The following is a 21,016-nucleotide window of genomic DNA, read 5'->3' as shown; positions in this document are numbered from 1 at the left end:
ATGGAGCTGATTCCAAAGACTCCAAAGTACATGCATATACATAACTTTAAACTGTCTAAATTCCAGAGAGAGAGTGGACACTAAGTTCTAAGATCTTCAATCTGAACCACTTTAAAACACATAATTATGTTGTAAATCATTCGACACATCCAATTGCACATGATGCAAAAATTAGGAAAGCAAGGATCTATATATAACCTCAAATAGCAAACACCAAAAGATTTACTATATTTAAGCAAAAAATTTTCTGATGTGTATAGAGATACAGCTAGAAATCTATCCAGAAGAGCACCGAGAACAATACACAACCTGCTGTTTCTGATACCGGCCCAAAGTTCTCTCTTCTTGATTGACAACAGATTCCACTATACCTTCTCCTCCTCATTCAAAAGACAGTCAAGTGCCTCCAAGTGGTGAAGTGTGACATGATATTTTAGTGAAACCACACAGAATTTGTTAGTTTAAGTAGACCTTTCCTTAACGAAAGAATAAAGACAGATCTACCACAAGAGCTAGAAGGTCCAAAAAACCATTATCCATGAAGCCACTATGGTACTACAAGAGTCATTGTGCAATTCTTTGTACTTAAATGTAGTTCAATACTTCCTTTAAGATTGATAAAAGGGGAAAGTCACATGTACCTTAACCAGACCAATCTTGAAGTAATGCATCCACTGTCCAAGCCTGAGGGACTCAGAAGGGGAAGCAAGAGAATGGACGTTCTTGTTCAATTATGTTGCTAAAAGTCGACATTTGAAGCACCCCAGCAATTCCACAGCGACCAACATTACTTTCCAATGTAATGACAGCTCCAAAGACAGAACTTTTCCTTTTCAGATCAGTTGATCCACCAAAACAATGTCTTTCCCCAAAATGAATGGAAGAACCAATACTATGTTCACCACTTTTGCCAAAAGCAGCAGCCTTTCCACTATTAGGAACGTTGTCTACAACTTCAAGCTGCCCTGGTTTCTGATATATGCTAAAGAGGTTGTTTTATCAGTCACTACTGATATGACCTAGTTTCTGACCAGATGTTCACTTTGTGCGAGATTCTTCCAAATAATCAAGAGTTCAAAGTTGTTTATCTTCTGAAAAACACATTCTTGATCTCTCTAGGTTGCACAGACACACTTCCCAACCTCTCACTGATGCATCTAAAAACCAGATGAGATGAGTCCACTACTCTTGTTCCGAGTCTCTTTCACATATTACTGAATTGGCCATCTCCTGAGCCTTGCTATTCTGACAAATTCACCAGTAAGGCTATGTGTCCCAACAGAAAAAGACACTGGCTCATACAAAGTTTCCTTAAGGGCTAAAATTCTTCAAGAAGAAACAAAGTGTCTATTTCTCTTTCCAACAGACATGCCTGAAAATTGTGTCTGACCTCATTCCTAAATAGGGAATAGACTGAGAAGGAGTCAGGGAAGACTTAAAAAATTTTAATACCATGTGAAAGAGCCAGACAAAGCAACAGATCCTTGGCCCTTTGAATCCCACTGAAAGAGTTAGCCAACATGAAACAGACGTCAAGAGATAAATTCTTGCCCTATGGAATACAAAGTCCTTGTAAATACTTAAAATACTGTACACAGAGAGAAACAAGGCAACCAAAATGAAACGGATGTCAAGAGATAAATTCTTGCCCTATGGAATACAAAGTCCTTGTAAATATGTTATTGTTATAATACAATTAAGTTTGTTCATACTTACCTGGCAGATATATATATGCTGTATTTTCCGAAGTCCGACAGAATTTAAAAATTCGCGGCACACGCAGTGGGGCGGCCAGGTGGTAGTACCCATTCCCGCCGTGGGAGGCGGATATCAGGAACTATTCCCATTTTCTATTCATATTTTATCAGTGCCACTGTCTCCTGAGGGGAGGTGGGTGGGCACTTTAATTATATATATCTGCCAGGTAAGTATGAACAAACTTAATTGTATTATAACAATAACATTTTGTTCATGAAACTTACCTGACAGATGTATATATAGCTGAATCCCACCTTCGGATGGGGGGTGGGAAGAGACAGAATAGGATTTTTTTGGGAAACTAAATTAAGTAGATGATATACATCTTGGTTCCTCACCTGTTAGCATAGCCGACTTCGTGATTACTGTCACCAAGTCTGCTTCGCGTTACTAGAGTTGCCAGCGAGGTAGAGACCTGTAATGCTGGTGCGCTCTAGGAGATCTGTCACGGGGACGTGACCACAATGTGACTAGACCATATGACCATACTTCTGAGGGCACCGAAGCTAAAACCACCACCTGACCTAACCTATCAAAGTTAGTTCCATAACTTCTAGGCTAAGAAAAAGGAACGCGCCTCAAGCGACCAACCCTTCAAAGTTAAAAAGCACACCTATCCCTTTTCTATAGGATAGGATTCGTGTTGCTTCCTGCCCCCAATAATATATCTACGGAAATGTATGGTCCTAGCGACTTACAGAGTCTCAAATCGTCTTCACATCCCGTCGGGAGTGTGAAGCGAACACAGAGTTGCTTCGCTAAAGCGTGGCACTCAGGATGTTACTGAGTGTCATGCTCTGTGTGAAATGCTTCCGAGGCCGCCGCCCTCACCTCTTGAGCATTCATATTAAGAAAAATCTCAAATCTTTATGCAAACATAATGAATGAGACCTCTTAAAAGAACTCCTTGGCTATAATGCCAGGGTGTTCTTGGACATGAACCAGTCTGGTCTTTTACGGAACACCGCAGATTGTCGGGAGTGTGCGCGAACACAGAGTTGCTTCGCTAAAGCGTGGCACTCAGGATGTTACTGAGTGTCATGTTCTGTTGAAATGCTTCCGAGGCCGCGCCCTCACTTCTTGAGCATTCATACTAAGAAAAAATCTCAAATCTTTATGCCAACATAATGAATGAGACCTCTTAAAAGAACTCCTTGGCTATAATGCCAGGGTGTTCTTGGACATGAACCAGTCTGGTCTTTTTACGGAGCACCGCAGATTGTCCGTTGACCTTGACTTTCTATAGTTTTATCAGGATAAACTTGAGAGAGCCTACAGGGCACAGGACTTAATGCCCTTGCCCAATAAATTGTGCCATACCTTGGTCTCCAAGCCTTCGGTCAAGGGTTAGACAGGTTTTCGTTCTTATCAAGAACGGAAGGCTTAGAGGACAGACCGCATTATGTCCTTTAAAGCCAAAACCTCTGATGATGGCTAAAACCTCACTAACCCTCTTTGCCGTGGCTAGAGCGGTTAGAATATAGCCTTTCTGGTCACGTGTAATAAGTTCGCAGAAAAGGATAGGTTCGAAATGCTTTTGTTTTTTGGCATCAGAAACTCAGACTACGTCTAAGTTCCATGCCGGAACCTTGATCCAGAGACTTTCAAGATCTCCACAGACCTCAAAGATCGTGCAAGCTTTGTTGTTTGACAGAACCGAATCTCTGAGCCTAGAGGCCGTCAACAACAATTTGCATATTCTACAATAGTTAGGACTTCTAGCTTACTCATACTTCAGACGGAAAGATAGAACCATAAGGGAAATTTCACGAGAGGTCGAGTTGGAGGAATAGTCATTTCCCTTCACTTACTCCAGAAACGGCCTCCTCCGATTGAACACTGAAAATAGGCAGCACTGCTTTGCCTTGGCCAAGAGACTGCCATCTCTTGAAGATCTTATCGCTATGTACCGTTGAAGACGAAGGTAGATATTGAATGCAACCTACGTCTTCACAGACGAATCGAGAGAAAGATTCTCAAGATTCTGAACCTGTGCTTACAAATGACTGAAAACGCTAACCGCTATTTCATTGCTGTCCGGTGAGAAGTCGTAGTTGCAATGGAAAGCGGGGCGTTCTTCAGTAATGAAAACACAGGGGAAAGCCGCCTGAAGAACTGCTTCTCATGGGCTGAACATTTGGAAGTAGAGCTGTCAGGTCGGAGAGTAGGCGATGTCTTTATGATATCTGTTAATTCGGGATGAACAATGAAGCAATTGTACACCTACGAATATGAGATATTTCACGACAAACTCAGATGTCTGTAAAAATCATAGCATTATCAGTGCGATTGCAGCGGGAGACTTGTCCAGACTTCTGTTACCGGGTGCGGTAAACAGTAAAACGAATAAGTCTAAGATATCTCTGTTGAAAATTCTCACAATATCGAAGGCGATGGAATCTATCGTCACAGCAGTAGATGGTCCTTCATAATTGCGAGAATCCCCTTTAATCAGAGGACCTAAGTCCAAGATTGATTGGGCAGAGATAGTTCGGTAGTCAATCAAGCAGGGGAGAGAGAGAGAGCATAAACAACCGTGCATCTCGGAGGCCCAGCTGATACTGAGCGGCTATCAGCCTGGCACAGGCAGTTCAATACGCAGTAGCAGAGCCTGAGCTCCCGCTGACTCGTCATCCTGAGTTGCCAGGTAATCCATATCCCACAAAGGAATGCGTTCGGCTATAGAACCACCGAGCATAAAAGATATGCTCGAGCAATTATATTTAGGCGAAACGAATTTCGGTAAATATAAAAGTTGAAATGGTGTTGTCGTGACAAACCATAAGAATATAAAATTGAAACAAACTCCTGGGAGGTTGCAGGCAACCCCGAGTTGCAGTTCAATTAGAATACTTCTCGTCTAAGTCGCAATCCGTAGAAAAAACTAGGATATGCGCCTACCCCTAGGACCATTCAACTGCTTAGTAGAATCATGTCGCGAGGTTAATATACCGTAGTATATTTATTCATCTGAACAACGATCTCCATCCTAAATTCTTTCCTTCAAGAAAACAATATAAGGATTGGAGATCGACCACCTTCGATCTCTATCAAAGAGAGTGAAGGAGAAGTCTTCCTCGAAGGAAAGCTTCAATGGTGAACAGAATACTAACTGCTGAGTTGCCAGCTACTCCCTTTACGAATGAATAGGTATGATATCGAGCAAAAGGAAACTCTCAAGCAGGCCTATTTAAACGAAACAGAATTCGCTAAATACAGAAGCTGAGTTGGTGTTGTCGTAACAATACCTGAAGAGTTGTTCTTCCTCCGAAAACTCTTGGAAGGTTGAAGGGAGTGTCAAATAAATACATTAGAACAACAGTTCTTTTCGGCTTCTATCCGCAGAGGTCAAAATACGATATGCGTATATGACTCGACCCATGCGTTAGCAAAATGACGCACAGATAAACTACGTAAGTATTGTAGTAATTTGAACATCGAATTCTTACTACATCTTTCCTGGACGAGGAAGAGAGAAAGGAAAACGACTGTCCACGTTCTAATGAACGAGACTTTTAAAAGATCATCAAGAGAGAACCGTGGATCGAAAAAGACCGTTCAATGTTCTTATGATATTGGACAAAAGACTTTCTGGAAAGTCTACAAGTCTTTCTCTTAACCCCGGATGAGCCTCTGAAAATGAAAGAGAGCTCTTCCGAAATTGTTAATGAGTTTATCCGCTTAAACGATAAAAACGTTAAAATCTATGTCAATGAGAACTACCCCATTTATGAGGGGTCCCCCACTTAAATGACAATGGGGAAAAACGTCCTGACTTGACAAAACTATTAGCACTTTGCTAATAGGGGGAAAACCCTTTAACATGACCGAAAGTCACCAGGAATTTCGAGTATAATCTTCTTCCCGATTCTCAAAGAAATCGATGAAGAGAAAGAGAGGATAGAAGAAAAAATTCGGGTATGTCTCTCCGCTAACTCCGAATCCTTTTAAAATTTCTGTAAAGAAATGTCTTCAACAGCAAATAAGACGCCTTCAACAGTCTTTTTCTCTCGCAAAGCGTCCTGCCGAGCTTCCACCGAAGCGTCCTGGCGAATGTCCCACAAAAAGCGTCCTGCTGAGCGTCCTGCTGAGCGTCCTCAAAAGCGTCCTGCTGAGCGTCCTGAAAAGCGTCCTGCCGAGCGTCCTCAAAAGCGTCCTGCTTAGCGTCTGGAAAGCGTCTGCCGAGCGTCCTCAAAAAACGTCCTGCTTAGCTACTAGCGTGTCTGAGCAGAGAACACCAAGTCTTCTAACGACGTTCAGAGAGGAACTCGTTGAGGCGCCTTTGATGCATGCAAGGCCCGCCAAGAGGCGTCCTGGCGAGCGACCTTGCCAACATCTCAATGTTATGACGAACCGCGTTTTGCGTATGACATTGAATATTTTTAAGGGACGTCCTCATGCGAGTCTCCCTGGAGAGCCGCACGCTGCTCCTGAAGTGTGTGAACACTAAAGGAAGACGTATGGCTTTCGTCTTCCGCAAGGTGCTTGTCGACCAGAGACATAAGTTGTTTGACTGTGCAAAGCAGCTAGCCGGCCGTCAAACTTATCAGCTTGCTTTTATCGAAGTAAAGCGAACGTTACCTAACGTATACGGATCGCAATGAGGAGAGGGGACGAATACTGAGTTGCTCCTCCAAAAGGTGGAATCAAGAATGTCCTTGATTACATATTCTTTTGGAATGCTAGCGAGGTTGAAACAGCTCTACTTCATGAGCGTTCACTCGCAGGAGGCTCAAATCATTCTTCTGGCAAGATGAATGAACCTCCTTAATAATGTATAAGTGATATATACATGAGCGTTCAGATATATGAGCGTTCACTCGCAGGAGGCTCAAATCACTCTTCTGGCAAGATGAATGAGCCTCCTTAATAATGTATACATGATGTATACATGAGCGGTCACTCGCAGGAGGCTCAAATCACTCTTCTGGCAAGATGAATGAGCCTCCTTAATAATGTATAAATGATATATACATGAGCGTTCTCGCAGGAGGCTCAAATCACTCTTCTGGCAAGATGAATGAGCCTCCTTAAATGTCCCTTAGAAAAAGAGCCAGTGCATTCTTCTAAAAGGGAAAAATGTGGTCTCTTTACTCTTTCATCCTCTCGTGACGAGAGAGAGGACGTGAAGCGTCCTCTTCTCTAAAGCTTCTTTAGGGGGCGCGAGTCCTTCCGAGAGCTCCAACCCCTGTGTGGGGAGGACGCCTCGGAGGACGAGAAGCAATCCTTCAAGATTCGTGCCCAAAGTGCTCGATCGTTCGGACAGCCTGGGAAGCGACAACAGGACCTGCCGAAAGGAAGCCAGATCAGCATGAAAAACCCGTAACCCTCCTTCGGCTTTTGACATGCCCTCTCCCTGGTTTCCTGGGAGTCCCGACAGAGGTCTAGGCCTAGAGGCGTTATGGGGCCGATCGACGTTCCCCCCTAACGAGAGAGAGGACGTGAAGCGTCCTCTTCTCTAAAGCTTCTTAGAGGGCGCGAGTCCTTCCGAGAGCTCCTACCCTTGCGCGGGTGGAGGGACGGCCTCGGAGGAGGACGAGAAGCAATCCTTCAAGATTCGTGCACGTGCACGATCTTTAGCAGCCTGGGAAGCGTCAACAGGTTCTGCCGAAGGGACGCCAGATCGGTGGGGAGCCCCCGTAACCCTCTTGCGGCTTTCGACATGCCCTCTCCCTGAGTCCTGGGAGTCCGACAGAGGTCCAGGCCTAGAGGCATTATGGGGGCCGATCTGACGCCCCCTCCACAACACAAGGGACACTACACTTCACAACACTGAATGGAGAGCGAGCACTTTAGTCTAAGATTACTTGATGTAATCCTCTAGCAGACACTTCTTCTAGGCCCGTAAGCCATACCACAGGGGTTAGGCAAAATAAATCTACAGGAGGTTAGAAGGTTCATTATTTCTAACTTCTGTTTACTGTGGAGGAAAACTCCTGATTCTAACACGCTCTAAAATGCGTACATGAATCCTCCTTCTTCCGTAATCAGTCACACCTTACACTAATTACATTGAACTTATGCCAAGAAAACATGTAAACGTCATCTATACTAAGCGAGTGTCTACCGAATTTCGGTAGCCTCACCTTACCATGCAGACAACAAAGTCTGAAACTAGGCTAACTAGCTTCAGACATCAAATGCAATGAAAAAAAAAAATTACGCTAGCGTTATGCCTAGCCACAAATCCAAGTTAATAATCGAAATAACAATTAGGATACTTAAGCGGCTAATGAAGTTTTCAAAATCCTAGGCGGAGGTCTGTAAACAGTTGTTTACCGACCGGCGACAGAAAAAATATGAATAGAAAATGGGAATAGTTCTGGGATATCCGCCTCCCACGGCGGGAATGGGTACTACCACCCCTGGCCGCCCCACTGCGTGTGCCGCGAATTTTTAAATTCTGTCGGACTTCGGAAAATACAGCTATATATATATCTGTCAGGTAAGTTTCATGAACAAAACTTAAAATACTGTACACAGAGAGAAACAAGGCACCTTCCCTGCAAATATATATTGTGGCAAGAGTTATTTGTATGTGAAAATATGCATCCTGTATGTCCACCAAATCATCCAGTCTTTCTTTTACAAAGCCACTAGCGCTATGCCAGATAATTCCATAGAAAATGGAGACAGACAAATAAAGTTGTTCAGTTTTGATATGTCTAACAGTGAATGCCAATCTCTGAATCTTTATGTTGCTAGAAAAAAATTGGTTGTCATATCCAGGGAATTTACCAATAAATTCTTCTCTAACCAAGATACAACCTCTGTGTGCAGAATAAGATACAGGTCCCCCACTTTTTGTGAATTCTATACATGTGAATTACAATTTAATACCTTCATTCTTTTTATGCGAGGGAAAATTCGCAATTATGCGAGTCCGAGTACGAGATGTGCATCACGATACTCATTTCATCTCTGCTTGAACAGCTGACTGATGCACGTGGCTCCAAATACAGTATTATTTGCGGAGCTCTGATGCTCAGTCAGTAGGCTAACACAATCCCGATCGTGTGTTTGTTAGTTTTCACTGTTTCATGTTCATACTGCCAGTTATTGACAACATCAGTGCTGCAAGGAATGAAGTTTCCTCAAAAGCAATGAATGGAGTGTGTGTGTAAAATGACTTGACTGGTTTCCCCAAAATTTCCGATACCATTTAAGAGCATTGTTGCCATCGCACACAAAGTTGGTGGTGAAGGTTTTGCGGATATGAGAGAAGAATTGTGGAATTGCTAGTCACACGACGAAGAACTTACAGCAGACAATCTTTTAGAACTAACCGTGACAACAGCTGTAGAGGAAAATGGAAATGATGATGATGGTGATGATATGAAAATTAAAGATCTGAGTGTGAAAAATTTGTCTGAATTGTTCTCCAATACTGAAGCATTAATTCAGAAATTCAAAATTTCTATCCTAAATATGAGAGAAGTTTAAAGTTAAAACAGCAGATACAAGAAGAGCTTGCTCCATACAAAGAACTTTATAATCAGAAGAGAAATGTAATGAAGCAATCAACCATGCTAAATTTCTTCAGACCATTGTCTACCACCCCAGAACCCTCAACATCAGCACCGTCTAGTAGGAACAGTACACCTGAACCTGGATAAACGATCAACACTCGACGTCACTATTTCGTTCCTTGAGACGAACCCAAATGATCCATCCCCACCCCCCAGATGTAAACAATGTTCTTATTCATCAGTCAACATTGTTTTTGGTAAATCAAATATGTTTCATTTCTTGAAGTGCTCATTTGTTGTTTTTGTAAATAAAAATGAAAAAATAGAAAACGTTTTTATGCGTTTGTTGTTCAAAGAAAATATATTTCGGCAACACTGTCGTTCTTTTGTTTATTTAAGAGGCTACCCTAGCCATCATTCTATGCACCTTTTTTGCCAGAAATCATGCATTTTATGCTACTTTTGTATAATAAAAGCATTCTGTAATAGTTGTTTTTGTTTTAACAATGACAAATATTATTCATTATGATATACGTATTCATGACCTGGGAACCTAACCCTATTTTTCCCATCAGTTTATATATTCTCCTTATGCGATTTCAATATATGCAAAGGTTTTTTTTTTCCCTAACCCTCGCATAAAGAGAAGACCTGTACATACTTCTGCTGGTGAAGATATAAAGACAAGGCTGTAGGAGACAATGCCAGTAGAGGGGAAACCAGAAAAAGCATTACAAACTCTCCTTCAGTACCTCCACCACCTAATGTTCTGTCCATCTTGAAAACATGCCAAAGACCTGCAGTTGGTCTCCTTTCGAAACCTGAGGGCTGAACAGATCCTCAAAGGATTTTAACCATTAAAAACATTTTGTGAGAAAGTGGGACAACTTTTAACTGAAGAGTCCAACTGGGGAGCCCAAAGGAAGAGAAAGAGGTAAGCCTTCCTCATGACTTGAGAAATTGTATAAGAAACTCTATTATCCCATAACCAATATATCACTAACCCTTATTGCCAAAAAAAAAGTCGAACTGTGGTGGCAACCCCAAAAAGAAACCTTTGATGAAATATAGGAGCAAAATTGCTCTCTTCTTCTTCAACACTTGAGTTGAAATAAAAATGCAAACATTCACCTGCAGTATTTGAAATGGCCTTGTTTATGCAAGTCTTTTAAACAATGACAACTCTTTCCTTGATAAATTCCAGCTAGCAGCACAAACTCCTTTAACTGGTGCAGAGAAGAGGCAATTGTATTGAGCACAATTTCAGCAAAAAACAAAACTATAACAACCCTTTAACTCATTCCTTGATTATCTAGAGTAATCTCATAACTAACTATATACCATCAATCCTTCTTATGATCATGACAATATTTGTCATACTCTTAATATATTCCTACTCACAGGCAGTACCCAGTTTAAGCCGTGGCATAAGCCAAAAATACGCATAAACCAGGACATCACCAAAAATTGTAAGAAAACTTTACTTTTAAACAACATAATCTCCATTTTTATTGAGTTTCTTTTATCAAAAAACCTCCGAATTTTTACCATTCTGCCATTTTGGAGCCAGATTTTTTTCCGTCAGATTGGCATCATAAACCCAGAACCAGCGTTGTAACAGGTAAATTTGATAAACATATTTGAAGAGCATCGTAACCTTGGGATGGCGTAACCTGGGGACTGCATGTATTTCTATCTTCACGATTTAACCGAGTCTGTAATGAGTAACCATTTGCTATATTTTGTAAGTATTTTTTTTTAAATTATGCAGTATTATAAGGAATTACTTTGGATGCTAGAAAGGTCTAAAGAATACTATGTACATTTTGAATGTTGCCTGAATCTAAATTTTTTCTTCTCCTTTTTACCTTTCTAACATCCAAAGTAATTCCCTACAATACTGCATGATTTACAAAAATATACTAAAAATTGGTATTCATCACAGACGGTTAAATCAAAAAGACGGAAATAAGTAGGAATACATATTTTAAGAGTATGAGCCAATATTCTCGTGATCTTAAGAATGCATGGTATTTGATCACGAGAATATTCTAGATAATCAGGGAGGAGGTTAAAAGAACAAGGTTGTTCTTCTTCATGCTCTTCTGTTTTTTGCAAAAATTCTTACTAGGGGGAATAGAGGCCCAGAGAAAAATTTTGACTTATGGGTTACAAATGAGTGCTCTGAACACAATTTTAACTCAAGACCCTCTGTTCATATATGAAAGTTTGTAAGTAGGGTAGTGTCTAATTTTTACTTTTCCTGACATACAAACCTGAAGTTCTTTACATAGGTTTTTGCTTGGGAATGTGAGCTGGAACGACCTTTCAAACTTATTGACTAGGTATTCAACTAAACATACAAAGGAGGAAGCCCCGCCCATCTTTTGGTCTGCACTCCACTTTACCTTCTGGCCCAGGTGCCTTAGTGAGAGTTGGCCGAGGTGGGGCATACTTGCAAAGAACTCCAGGTTTGTATGTTACGAAAAATACAAATTACTTTTAAAATTTGCTGTTTGTCCCTAAGCAAATAAAAATCTTTGTTCTTTACATAGGAGACTTACCCATTAGTAGGAGGAATCTGGGTACTCTGTGAACCAACTGGTAGGTTCGCCCAACTAGGGTGTAACCTTCCTGGTCCGTTAGGAGCAGAGGAAGGCAACCAGCACCCCTAATGTACTTCACATATGGGATACAGCAGATGCTACACTTCTGAACCCTTAATGGACGGATACCCTCATATGAGTAGCAATAAAAGGTTTTGAGTGGTGGACGGATTCACTCATGGTGAGCATCCATGTTACGCACCATCAATTTATGGAAACTGGGCAGAAAAGAGGTTCCATACCTTCTATAGCCCATAAATTCACTAATGGGAACTTGTAGACTAGCTCAGTTAGCTGATCCTAGGCAGCTCATGAATTAGTTGTGTACCTGACTTCAAGGAGACATATACTGCCTCTCTCTCTCTCACATGACATCTTTTTATATATATTTCCTCATAAATATACCTGGGGGTTGCTGTTGGTTTTAGTCCTTATCTTTTACAATAGTATGTCAGTTATAATTGTAATTTTGTAAAGAAGAGTGCAATTACTAGCAAAAATGTGTAATCCAAAATAGTTACTGTATCTCTGTAAATAGTTACTGTATCTCTGTAAACTTACATAAATATTTTACAATAAATATACTCAGCAGAAGAACTCTTCACGGAGGATGAGATGAGGAGTTTGAAAGTTTTTTGGCAGAGGATAGGTGTAGGAAATTCCATCCAAAAGGTTTTTTAAAGGAAATGACTGTATCATACAGTACACTTGCACCCAACGGTGGCATTGTTCACGTGTGGGAGTTTTCACCATCCTGTGTGTAATTTTAAACTTTTTCAAGTTATTAAAACCTTTTTTATTTATCCATAAGAACAATTTCATATTAGAAAAAATTACGTATAGTACGTAGAAAGTATTGAAAATGGGTAGTATAAAAAAGTTTGACTGGGTAAGTTGCTGTTTGCCTTGGCCCTAATGGAATTATTCCCATAAGGCATGTTTCGAAATCTGCAAATTTCCTATTCTGCAAGGTCGTGGATCAACCAAATTCTCGCATAATTGGGGACCGTACTGTATTACTTTAACCCTCTAACGCTGATTGGACGTATTAAACGTTGACTAAAATTGTCTGTCGTATGCCGATTGGACGTATGGTACGTCGACGAAAAAGTTTTTTTTAAATTCGCGGAAAAATAGTTATAGGCCTACTAGGCGAAAACTTTTGAATCACGTGCCTTGGGGGATGCTGGGAGCTCACGGATCAAGGCGTTGTTTTGTTTACAATCGTTACCCAGGCGCGCAAGCGAGAATTTCTTTCTTCTCGCACTAAAATGCATCAGTGACACATCTCAGAAATTATTTGAAAATGTGCGCAATTTCATGTAAAATACAACAAAAAATAACTCATGGTTGTAGCTTTTATCAGTTTTGAAATATTTTCATATAAATCATGATAAGTGCCAAAATTTCAACCTTCAGTCAACTTTGACTCTACCGAAATGGTCGAAAAACGCAATTGTAAGCTAAAACTCTTATATTCTAGTAATATTCAATCATTTACCTTCATTTTGCAACAAATTGGAAGTCTTTAGCACAATATTTCGATTTATGGTGAATTTATGAAAAAAACTTTTTCCTTACATCGCGCAGAAACTCTTCCGAAAAAATCATAAATTTTTTCGTCCGATTGTCATAATGTTTGCACCATTTTAAATTAGCCGTTACATAAAGTTTTATATATGGAAATGTGCGCAATTTCATGTAGAATACAACTGAAAACAACCCATAGTTGTAGCTTTTGCCAGTTTTGAAATATTTTCATATAAATAACGTTAAGTGCCAAAATATCAACCTTCAGTCAACTTTGACTCGACCGAAATGGTAGAAAAACGCAATTGTAAGCTGAAACTCTTACATTCTAGTAATATTCAATCATTTTCCCTTATTTTGCAACAAATTGGAAGTCTCTAGCACAATGTTTCGATTTATGGTGAATTTATGAAAAAAAAAACATTTTCCTTACGTCCGCGTGGTAACTTCCGAAAAAATCAAATTTTTTTCGTCCGATTGTCGTAATGTTTGCACCATTTTAAATTAGCCATTACATAAAGTTTTATATATGAAAATATGCACAATTTCATGTAGGATATAACAAAAAACAACCCATGGTTGTAACTTTTATCAGTTTTGAAATGAAATATTTTCATGTAAATAACGACAAGTGCCAAAATTTCAACCTTCGGTCAACTTTGACTCGACCGAAATGGTAAAAAAATGCAATTGTAAGCTAAAACTATTACATTCTAGTAATATTCAATTATTTACCCTTATTTTGCAACAAATTGGAAGTCTCTAGCACAATATTTTTATTTATGGTGAATTTATGAAATAAACTTTTTCCTTACGTCCACGCGGTAACTCTTCCGAAAAAATTATTAATTTTTTCGTCCGATTGTCGTAATGTTTGCACCATTTTAAATTAGCTGTTACATAAAGTTTTATATATGAAAATGTGCGCAATTTCATGTAGAATACAACAAAAACAACCGATGGTTGTAGCTTTTATCAGTTTTGAAATATTTTCCAATAAATAACGATAAATAGAAAAAATTCGTCCTTCGTTCAACTTTAACTCGACTGAAATGGTCGAAAACAGCAATTGTAAGCTACAACACTTAGTCTAGTAATATTCAATCAATTGCCTTCATTTGGCAACAAACTGGAAGTCTCTAGCACAATATTTTGATTTATGGTGAATTTTTGAAAACTGCTTTTTTTTACGTGCGCACATTACGAATTCGTGCATCATTTTGTGATAATATTTTCTCTGTGTTGCCTTGATCGTTTTACAACGTGTTATATACCAAAATGATTGCAATTTAGTGTACAATACAAAGTTTGAATAACCAATCTAGTCAATTAATTTGAATGGCTGCTCCAGCTTGCATTCAGAAGCAAAATCCTATGTAAAGAATAAAAATGCTTTTCCTGAACCCAAAATCCTATGTAAAGAATAAAAATGCTATTCCTGAACCCAAAGGGGAGTAGAAGGGAGAAGTAAAGAAGTCTACAGTTTACTAAAGGAGTAACAGAAAGAGCAAGAGACCGAGTACGTAGAACCAGAGACTGAGTACATAGAAACAAATGAAGGCAAAGGAACTTGAAAAGAAGCAAAACAGGCAGATTATACCTTGACTTCAACTATTTACCTTTTCAATCTAATATCTACTTACTTACTCTTCTATGCTTACAGTCCTCAAACCATTCCAATCATTCCTCAGATATATTTTCAAGATCAGACTTGAGACCTCTGCAACCGGTAAAAATAGGATGTTTGTCTAATCCATAAGTAAACACCTTGCTAACACAGTAGGCAATCCCCAGTTAAAGGCAGGGAATCTGTTCCAGCCGAGCACCGATGACCAAAAATCGTTGATAACTGGAACATACAGTAATTATGGTAATAAATGGTGTTTACTATGCCATAAGCACCGATCACTGCCGATAAACTGCCTACCAATGCCAACAAACCACCTGCCAGCATTGAAAATCTGGTTAACAACATCGTTAGCCAAGCTTTATAACACTGAAACACTGTTAAGCAATGCCGCTGATAAGCAAGGAATGCCAAAAGACATCCTAAAGAACAACACAATTACAATACCATGAAAACAGATATCAGCCAAACCAGTGAAATACCAACAATTAACCAGAGATGTGACATGAAGAATTCTGACATGAACTAAAACATTCAAAATGAATCTATTGATAAACAGGTAAACTAGAAAATTATCTGGGTCAGCCAAGTGATCTTTTATTTGAATGCCACCACGCCTACCAGCGTGAAGATATTGCTATCTTTAACAGTTGGTAAGATTCACCAGAAATGAAATTAAATGTAGACAGACCAAACTACCTCAACATTTGATCTAATATCTGATGCTTTAAAAAAAAATAGAAAAGTACAAAATGAAGGCATTCTTGTTAGTGTAATCAAAACACTCTATAATAGTTGTAATCTACATAAGGCTACATAACCATGAATATACAGTATTAACAGGTTATCACAACTTCTGCTTGCAGAAGTATAAAAAAGAAGGCACTTGCACATAGTAATAAATGTTGAATTAAGAAAAAATTTCTTTGATGAGATCAAAAGTGACTTCAGTGCAAACCTAGTAACTTTCATCTGATACCTGTGGTACCTATGGCATGACAGAAATTCAAATTTCTTTCTCACAACCTCAATTTGAAATCAAATTACAAGGAAAGAAATATACATATCTGAAAAAAAACATAAACACGCTCTACATCGCATGACAGCAACCAATTTTATATGAAAAAGTCCTTAGCTTCTGTTCGACATCAAGTAACTTTCAAGTGAAACACCTTGGATAAATCTTCCATTTTATGGTTCCGACAGACTTGTTCCACACCTTTCTCTTGTAAACGAGCATATGCACGCTTGGATGACTTAGCTAGTAAGCAAAGAAAATCTTCAAATGCACTTTTGAGACCTGGGTCCATACCACCCTCACGCACTGAAAGTAATGTTACTATGATAGTCTGTGGCCATTCACTTTCTATTAAGAAATCACAGAGCCAAGGAATTTCTGGAAGTAAAAGACTTAACGTATGCATTCCTAAGAACCACAAATCCATTAGGCTTCCCCAATGAAATTCATATTTTGATGACACAACAAAAGATGCATAATCCCGACTTTCTTCAATATTATGAGCATCCCACAGAAAACGGACAGTGGTTTGCACAAATCGGTATATGGTAAAATCTGAACTCTTTACATTTGGATGTTGGTGACGCAAAATCATCAACCCCAGAACAGATAAATTTCCACTCAGCCTTAGGTGCTGATCTTCTTGTGGTATATCTGGCACCTTTGTACATATGAATTTCAATACTGAGTAATAGAAAGGATCAGTCTTTACTCTTTCTGGTTCTTGCACTACTATGTTCATAAATATGTTGCTCAGAGTTTCCATGGCCTCTGCAGCTGAATAAACTTTTTTTGCTGGTATTTCTGGTTCTTCTCCTTTGCTCTGAGGTCCAAATACAGATTTCACACTTGTCCAATGATAATTTAAGTATTCATAAAGAAGATTTTCTAACTCTAACTCTAATAAAATATATCGAGGGGTGTCTTCTGCCGTAAGATGACACAGCCCAGGAAGCAAAAACCTAAATATATCAGGGAGCTTTTCTCTAGTGTCCTCCTTGGCCTGACGTTTCAATTGACTCTTCTTTTTAGCCTTTGTCTGCATTTTTTTATTGTTTTGGTCAAAGTTGTACCAGCAAGTCTTGATAATAAATGGAATAGTTTCATACACTTCATCTTTGTTTGCAGCAGTTTCTTCAGCCAACCATGCTCCCAAAACCCTTATAGTTGCACAAACAAATAAGTGATTTTTATGATTTTCAAAAAATGCTTCATCAGCTGAAGCAGTTTTTAAAAAAGTTAAAACTGCTGTGAAAGCCCCTTTCAAGGCAGCATACAACTGCTGTTTCTGCTTTTGCTCAAAGTCAACAGCTCCGCTGACCAGAAAATTAATTGCCAACTCTAAAATAGTGTAACAGGCTGTTGTAGGCGAGGCTAAGGCAACAACTTCTTGAAAAGTTTTATCTTCAAGACTCATGCGCACTTCAATGCAAGCTAAATGAACCATCATCAGCAACAACTGTCGACCTTTCCCTTCCTTTGCCGGTTCACTTTGAGTGTGAAGCACCCAAACAACACCTAAGCCCTCTAGGGCTGCCCCTGCTAGCCTTAACCCTCTGTCACGTTGCTCTCGCCCTAACTTGCTCAGTATTATATCAGAAAGACCTTTATGCAAATAAGTCATCCAAGGTGGTTGCTCAACATCACTTGACATAAAAGGTAGACTTTGTAACAGTTCTGTCATGTATTCACAAATCTTAAATTTCCTTTCATCTTGTTCAAAAGCAAAGTCCTTCGTCAAGTGGTCCATCAATTTTGTGAATGCCTCAGGTTCATCCTCCCAAGTTCTTGCACCCTCTTCCTGAACAACAAGGAGGAGAATATGAAGGGCTTCTTCATGACTATATCCTTCCTGGACAAAGGCATCTACAAGGCATCCAACAGTTTCAAAATCTATTATAGCTTTCCTTCCACTCCTCTCAAGAGCAATGCTCTTCAAACATTCATAGGAATCCTTCACTAATGTGAGATCTCCATCATAAAGTTCTGGTTTAGCTATGATCTCACTCAAAACTGGTATTAACCCATACAATGAAGGGTTTCCGGAACATGAGGAAATAAAGCAGGTAAGCACAGTTAATGCAACAGATTTAAACATAAATGGAGGGCATCCCTCAGGAACCTCATTTGTTCTAAGCAAACGTGCAAGGAATGGTAACCCAATGGCACCCATTAACTGATCTTTTGCGGCTTCATCCAACTCCTCTGCTTTTATCAGCTTTGTTACCATCAAAAGAGCAGCAAATTTTTCTGTGTCAGACTTGGCTCTTCTGAGTATCATAACTCCTCTCTCAACTGGACTAGGCATGGGAGGAAGGTCCTTACCACCACTCTCACCTTTTTCCTGGGCTTCTTCAGTTTCCATCTCATTATCTGCCTCCGGCTGGTCAGCATCAGGAGTGGAGGCCCTACTATCTCCTTGGCTAGCCATACTTTTCAGCTAGCTAACTAACTTGCAAAGACTGAAATCAAATGAACCTTGGTGTCTAAATTGATTCTTTGGGTTATCAAATTACAAAAGCAAAAATCGTCATTTAAGTCTTGAGTAGCAGCATCAACATTAAAAACCAAAATATCTAAACATTAAACATCTAAAGTGATACAAGCAAACATACAGTGATTGGTTTGGTTCTTTATATCTCCTATTACTTCTAGTCACACAAGCCAGGATAAAGCGCTTTAAATGTGTTACTCTCTCCTGAGATAAAATCTACTATTACTAGTATCCATCTTAAAACACCCAATTGCTAATTACCTATTTAGAACATCCAAAGATGGTATAAATTTCTTCACCTGTGTGAAAAAATTTTAAAAAGTTTTTTAATGTAAATTTAATAAGACGTTTTAATAATATCAATTTTTTTAAATACTTACCTCCATTATGATTGCTGCATTCCATGCAACAGCTGGAGGACAATAGTGTGTGAAAGCTAAAATATAGGATCATTTAGTTTGAACCATCTAAAGCCCCATCCCTTTAGAATGGTTCCAGCAGCCATAGTTCTCCATTCATTTTTTCTCCATCCATGAGTGGGGAGATGGGTGGGAGGTTTATAATATATTGCAAATAAATCTTACCTCTATTATGTCAGCTGATTCCTGCATTCAACAAAGGCTGTGGGAAAATTAATATCTCCCAAGATAATAAAAAATTTCCATCAGGAATGAGATGCTACTTACTACACATCTGCAGGCACTGCCACCAAGCAAGAACTTATTTATTAGATAACTAGGCCCCTGAATGACAATGGAGGTTCCTTGCTTGGGATACCATTATCAAGCTGATGAAAGAGGGACAATGGGCTTTGTGCCAAAGCCAGTACAAATATGACAGTAAAAGACCAAAGACCCTTACTTAATCATATGTATATAGGCACTTTCATAATCCCTAAAACTTGACAATTTCCTAAATAAATAGGAAAGGTTAGAGTGAAACTACCCTAATTGTAAAGATTGGAGTTTCCCTGCCACAATAAGGGGTGAAAGAGCTTTGCATGATTCACACCAAATCTCTACATTGGAGATAGTGCAAGGCAGATAAGGAGTTACATCTCCACTGTATTGCATTAAAGATACTATCTACTGAAAGTTTCTTAAGGATACTAAAAGTAGTCACTACTGCTAGCACATCATGAAATTTTACTTTCAACAGAGGTAGAAAATGATATTTTCATGATAAAATTAAGATTCATATATACTTAACAAGTAATTACATAGCTATATAGTAGTAGTTTCAACTTGCACAGTAGCCTTAATATTGAAAATCGCGGAAACGCTTCTATTGTTTTTGTGTAGGTGACTAGCCCGGTCACTTCCAGGGAACAAGAGAACAACTTAGCAGAGAGCTTCCATTTGTTTGTGCCCTAATGTCCATAAGAAGGGAGGGGGGAGGGCTACGTTTCTGTAATTACTTGATAATTACAATCAAACCTCCATATTCGCAGTCTCAAGATAACTTATTCCTTGAAAATTCAGCAATTTGCGGACTTTTTCATCAAGAAATATTCACTAATTAGTGTATTTTGATGCTATTCTCATGACTATATAAATAATTTTTGGATAAAAAAAGGATTTATTAATTATCAAATGCTATTCAGTTTAATTAAATATCACAATTTTTTAAAGTAAATTGTATTTTTCCTAGCTATACAAACCTGACGCCCTTGGCATTAGGAATTACTTTACAGTGAAGCTGGGACACAGCCGTTAAATTTTTGAACAAGGTGGGTAGACAGTAACTACCATCCACCCCAGATGTAAACACTCCACTTTGCCTTTTAGCCCAGGTTTCAGATTGAGAGGTGGGTGGCATGAGGTGGGCAATGGGCATTAATGTAAAGGACCCCAGGTTTTTAAAGCTAGGAAAAATAAAATTTACTTTAAAAAATTGTGATTTGCTCCTACACGAGATTCAAAACCCTGTCATTTACATTAGGATGACTCACTGATTGGTGGGAGGAATGTGAGTGAGCCTCTAGAACTGACTGGAATTCAGCACACCTAGGATATTCCTCCTGGTCATAAGAGCAAGGAGTGCCCTGCCTCTGACAACTTGATCTGAGTATAAGAACGTCATTCTCTGATGAAGAAAGCAAAGGTGAAGCTGTCCCGAAGGAAGGCTTCTACGATGATAACAGGGGACTGAAAATTACTCATTCATGCCAAACTGTTTATTCCCAAAACACCAGCCCTGAGAGGTGGTGTTCAAACTTCTCAATGCTATCTATCCTGAACAGACTGAACGTATGTTCAGTGAGATCCTAAGATTGAACCAGAAACATAGTCTCTCATATTCAAACTCTGGGGGGATAGATCCTGTAGTTCCTCTTATTCCCTTGCTCATTCTGGTGTAACCCAGGAAGTAGAGGGAAAAAAGAGAGGAAGAGTGACTGTTCTTGCCTGCCCTTCTTTGAACTTGCGGTGCTCTCATTCTGCCAAACGAAACATTCTTTCCTACAACTGTTTCTTTTGTGTGAATGCCAGAGAAATTTGAACAGAGTTAAATGTG

At 39.3% G+C, this 21,016-nt stretch overlaps 1 protein-coding gene across 1 annotated transcript in view; it reads right to left on the bottom strand.

Moving 5' to 3' along the window:
* The window catches only part of LOC135222482 (neurochondrin homolog), a 137,993-nt gene that overhangs the window by 53,066 nt on the left and 63,911 nt on the right, over positions 1 to 21,016 (bottom strand). The window contains exons 2-3 of the mRNA XM_064260566.1: positions 16,142 to 18,470; positions 787 to 972 (exon numbers count right to left, since the gene is read on the bottom strand). Of these exons, the coding sequence (XP_064116636.1) occupies positions 787 to 972; positions 16,142 to 18,439 (2,484 nt within the window). The 5' untranslated portion in view covers positions 18,440 to 18,470. The remainder of the gene's footprint in view (positions 1 to 786; positions 973 to 16,141; positions 18,471 to 21,016) is intronic.

This window comes from Macrobrachium nipponense, chromosome 3 (genome assembly GCF_015104395.2).
Source record: "Macrobrachium nipponense isolate FS-2020 chromosome 3, ASM1510439v2, whole genome shotgun sequence".
Classification (NCBI taxonomy): domain Eukaryota; kingdom Metazoa; phylum Arthropoda; class Malacostraca; order Decapoda; family Palaemonidae; genus Macrobrachium; species Macrobrachium nipponense.
This window is presented reverse-complemented; position numbering and strand designations above follow the sequence as displayed.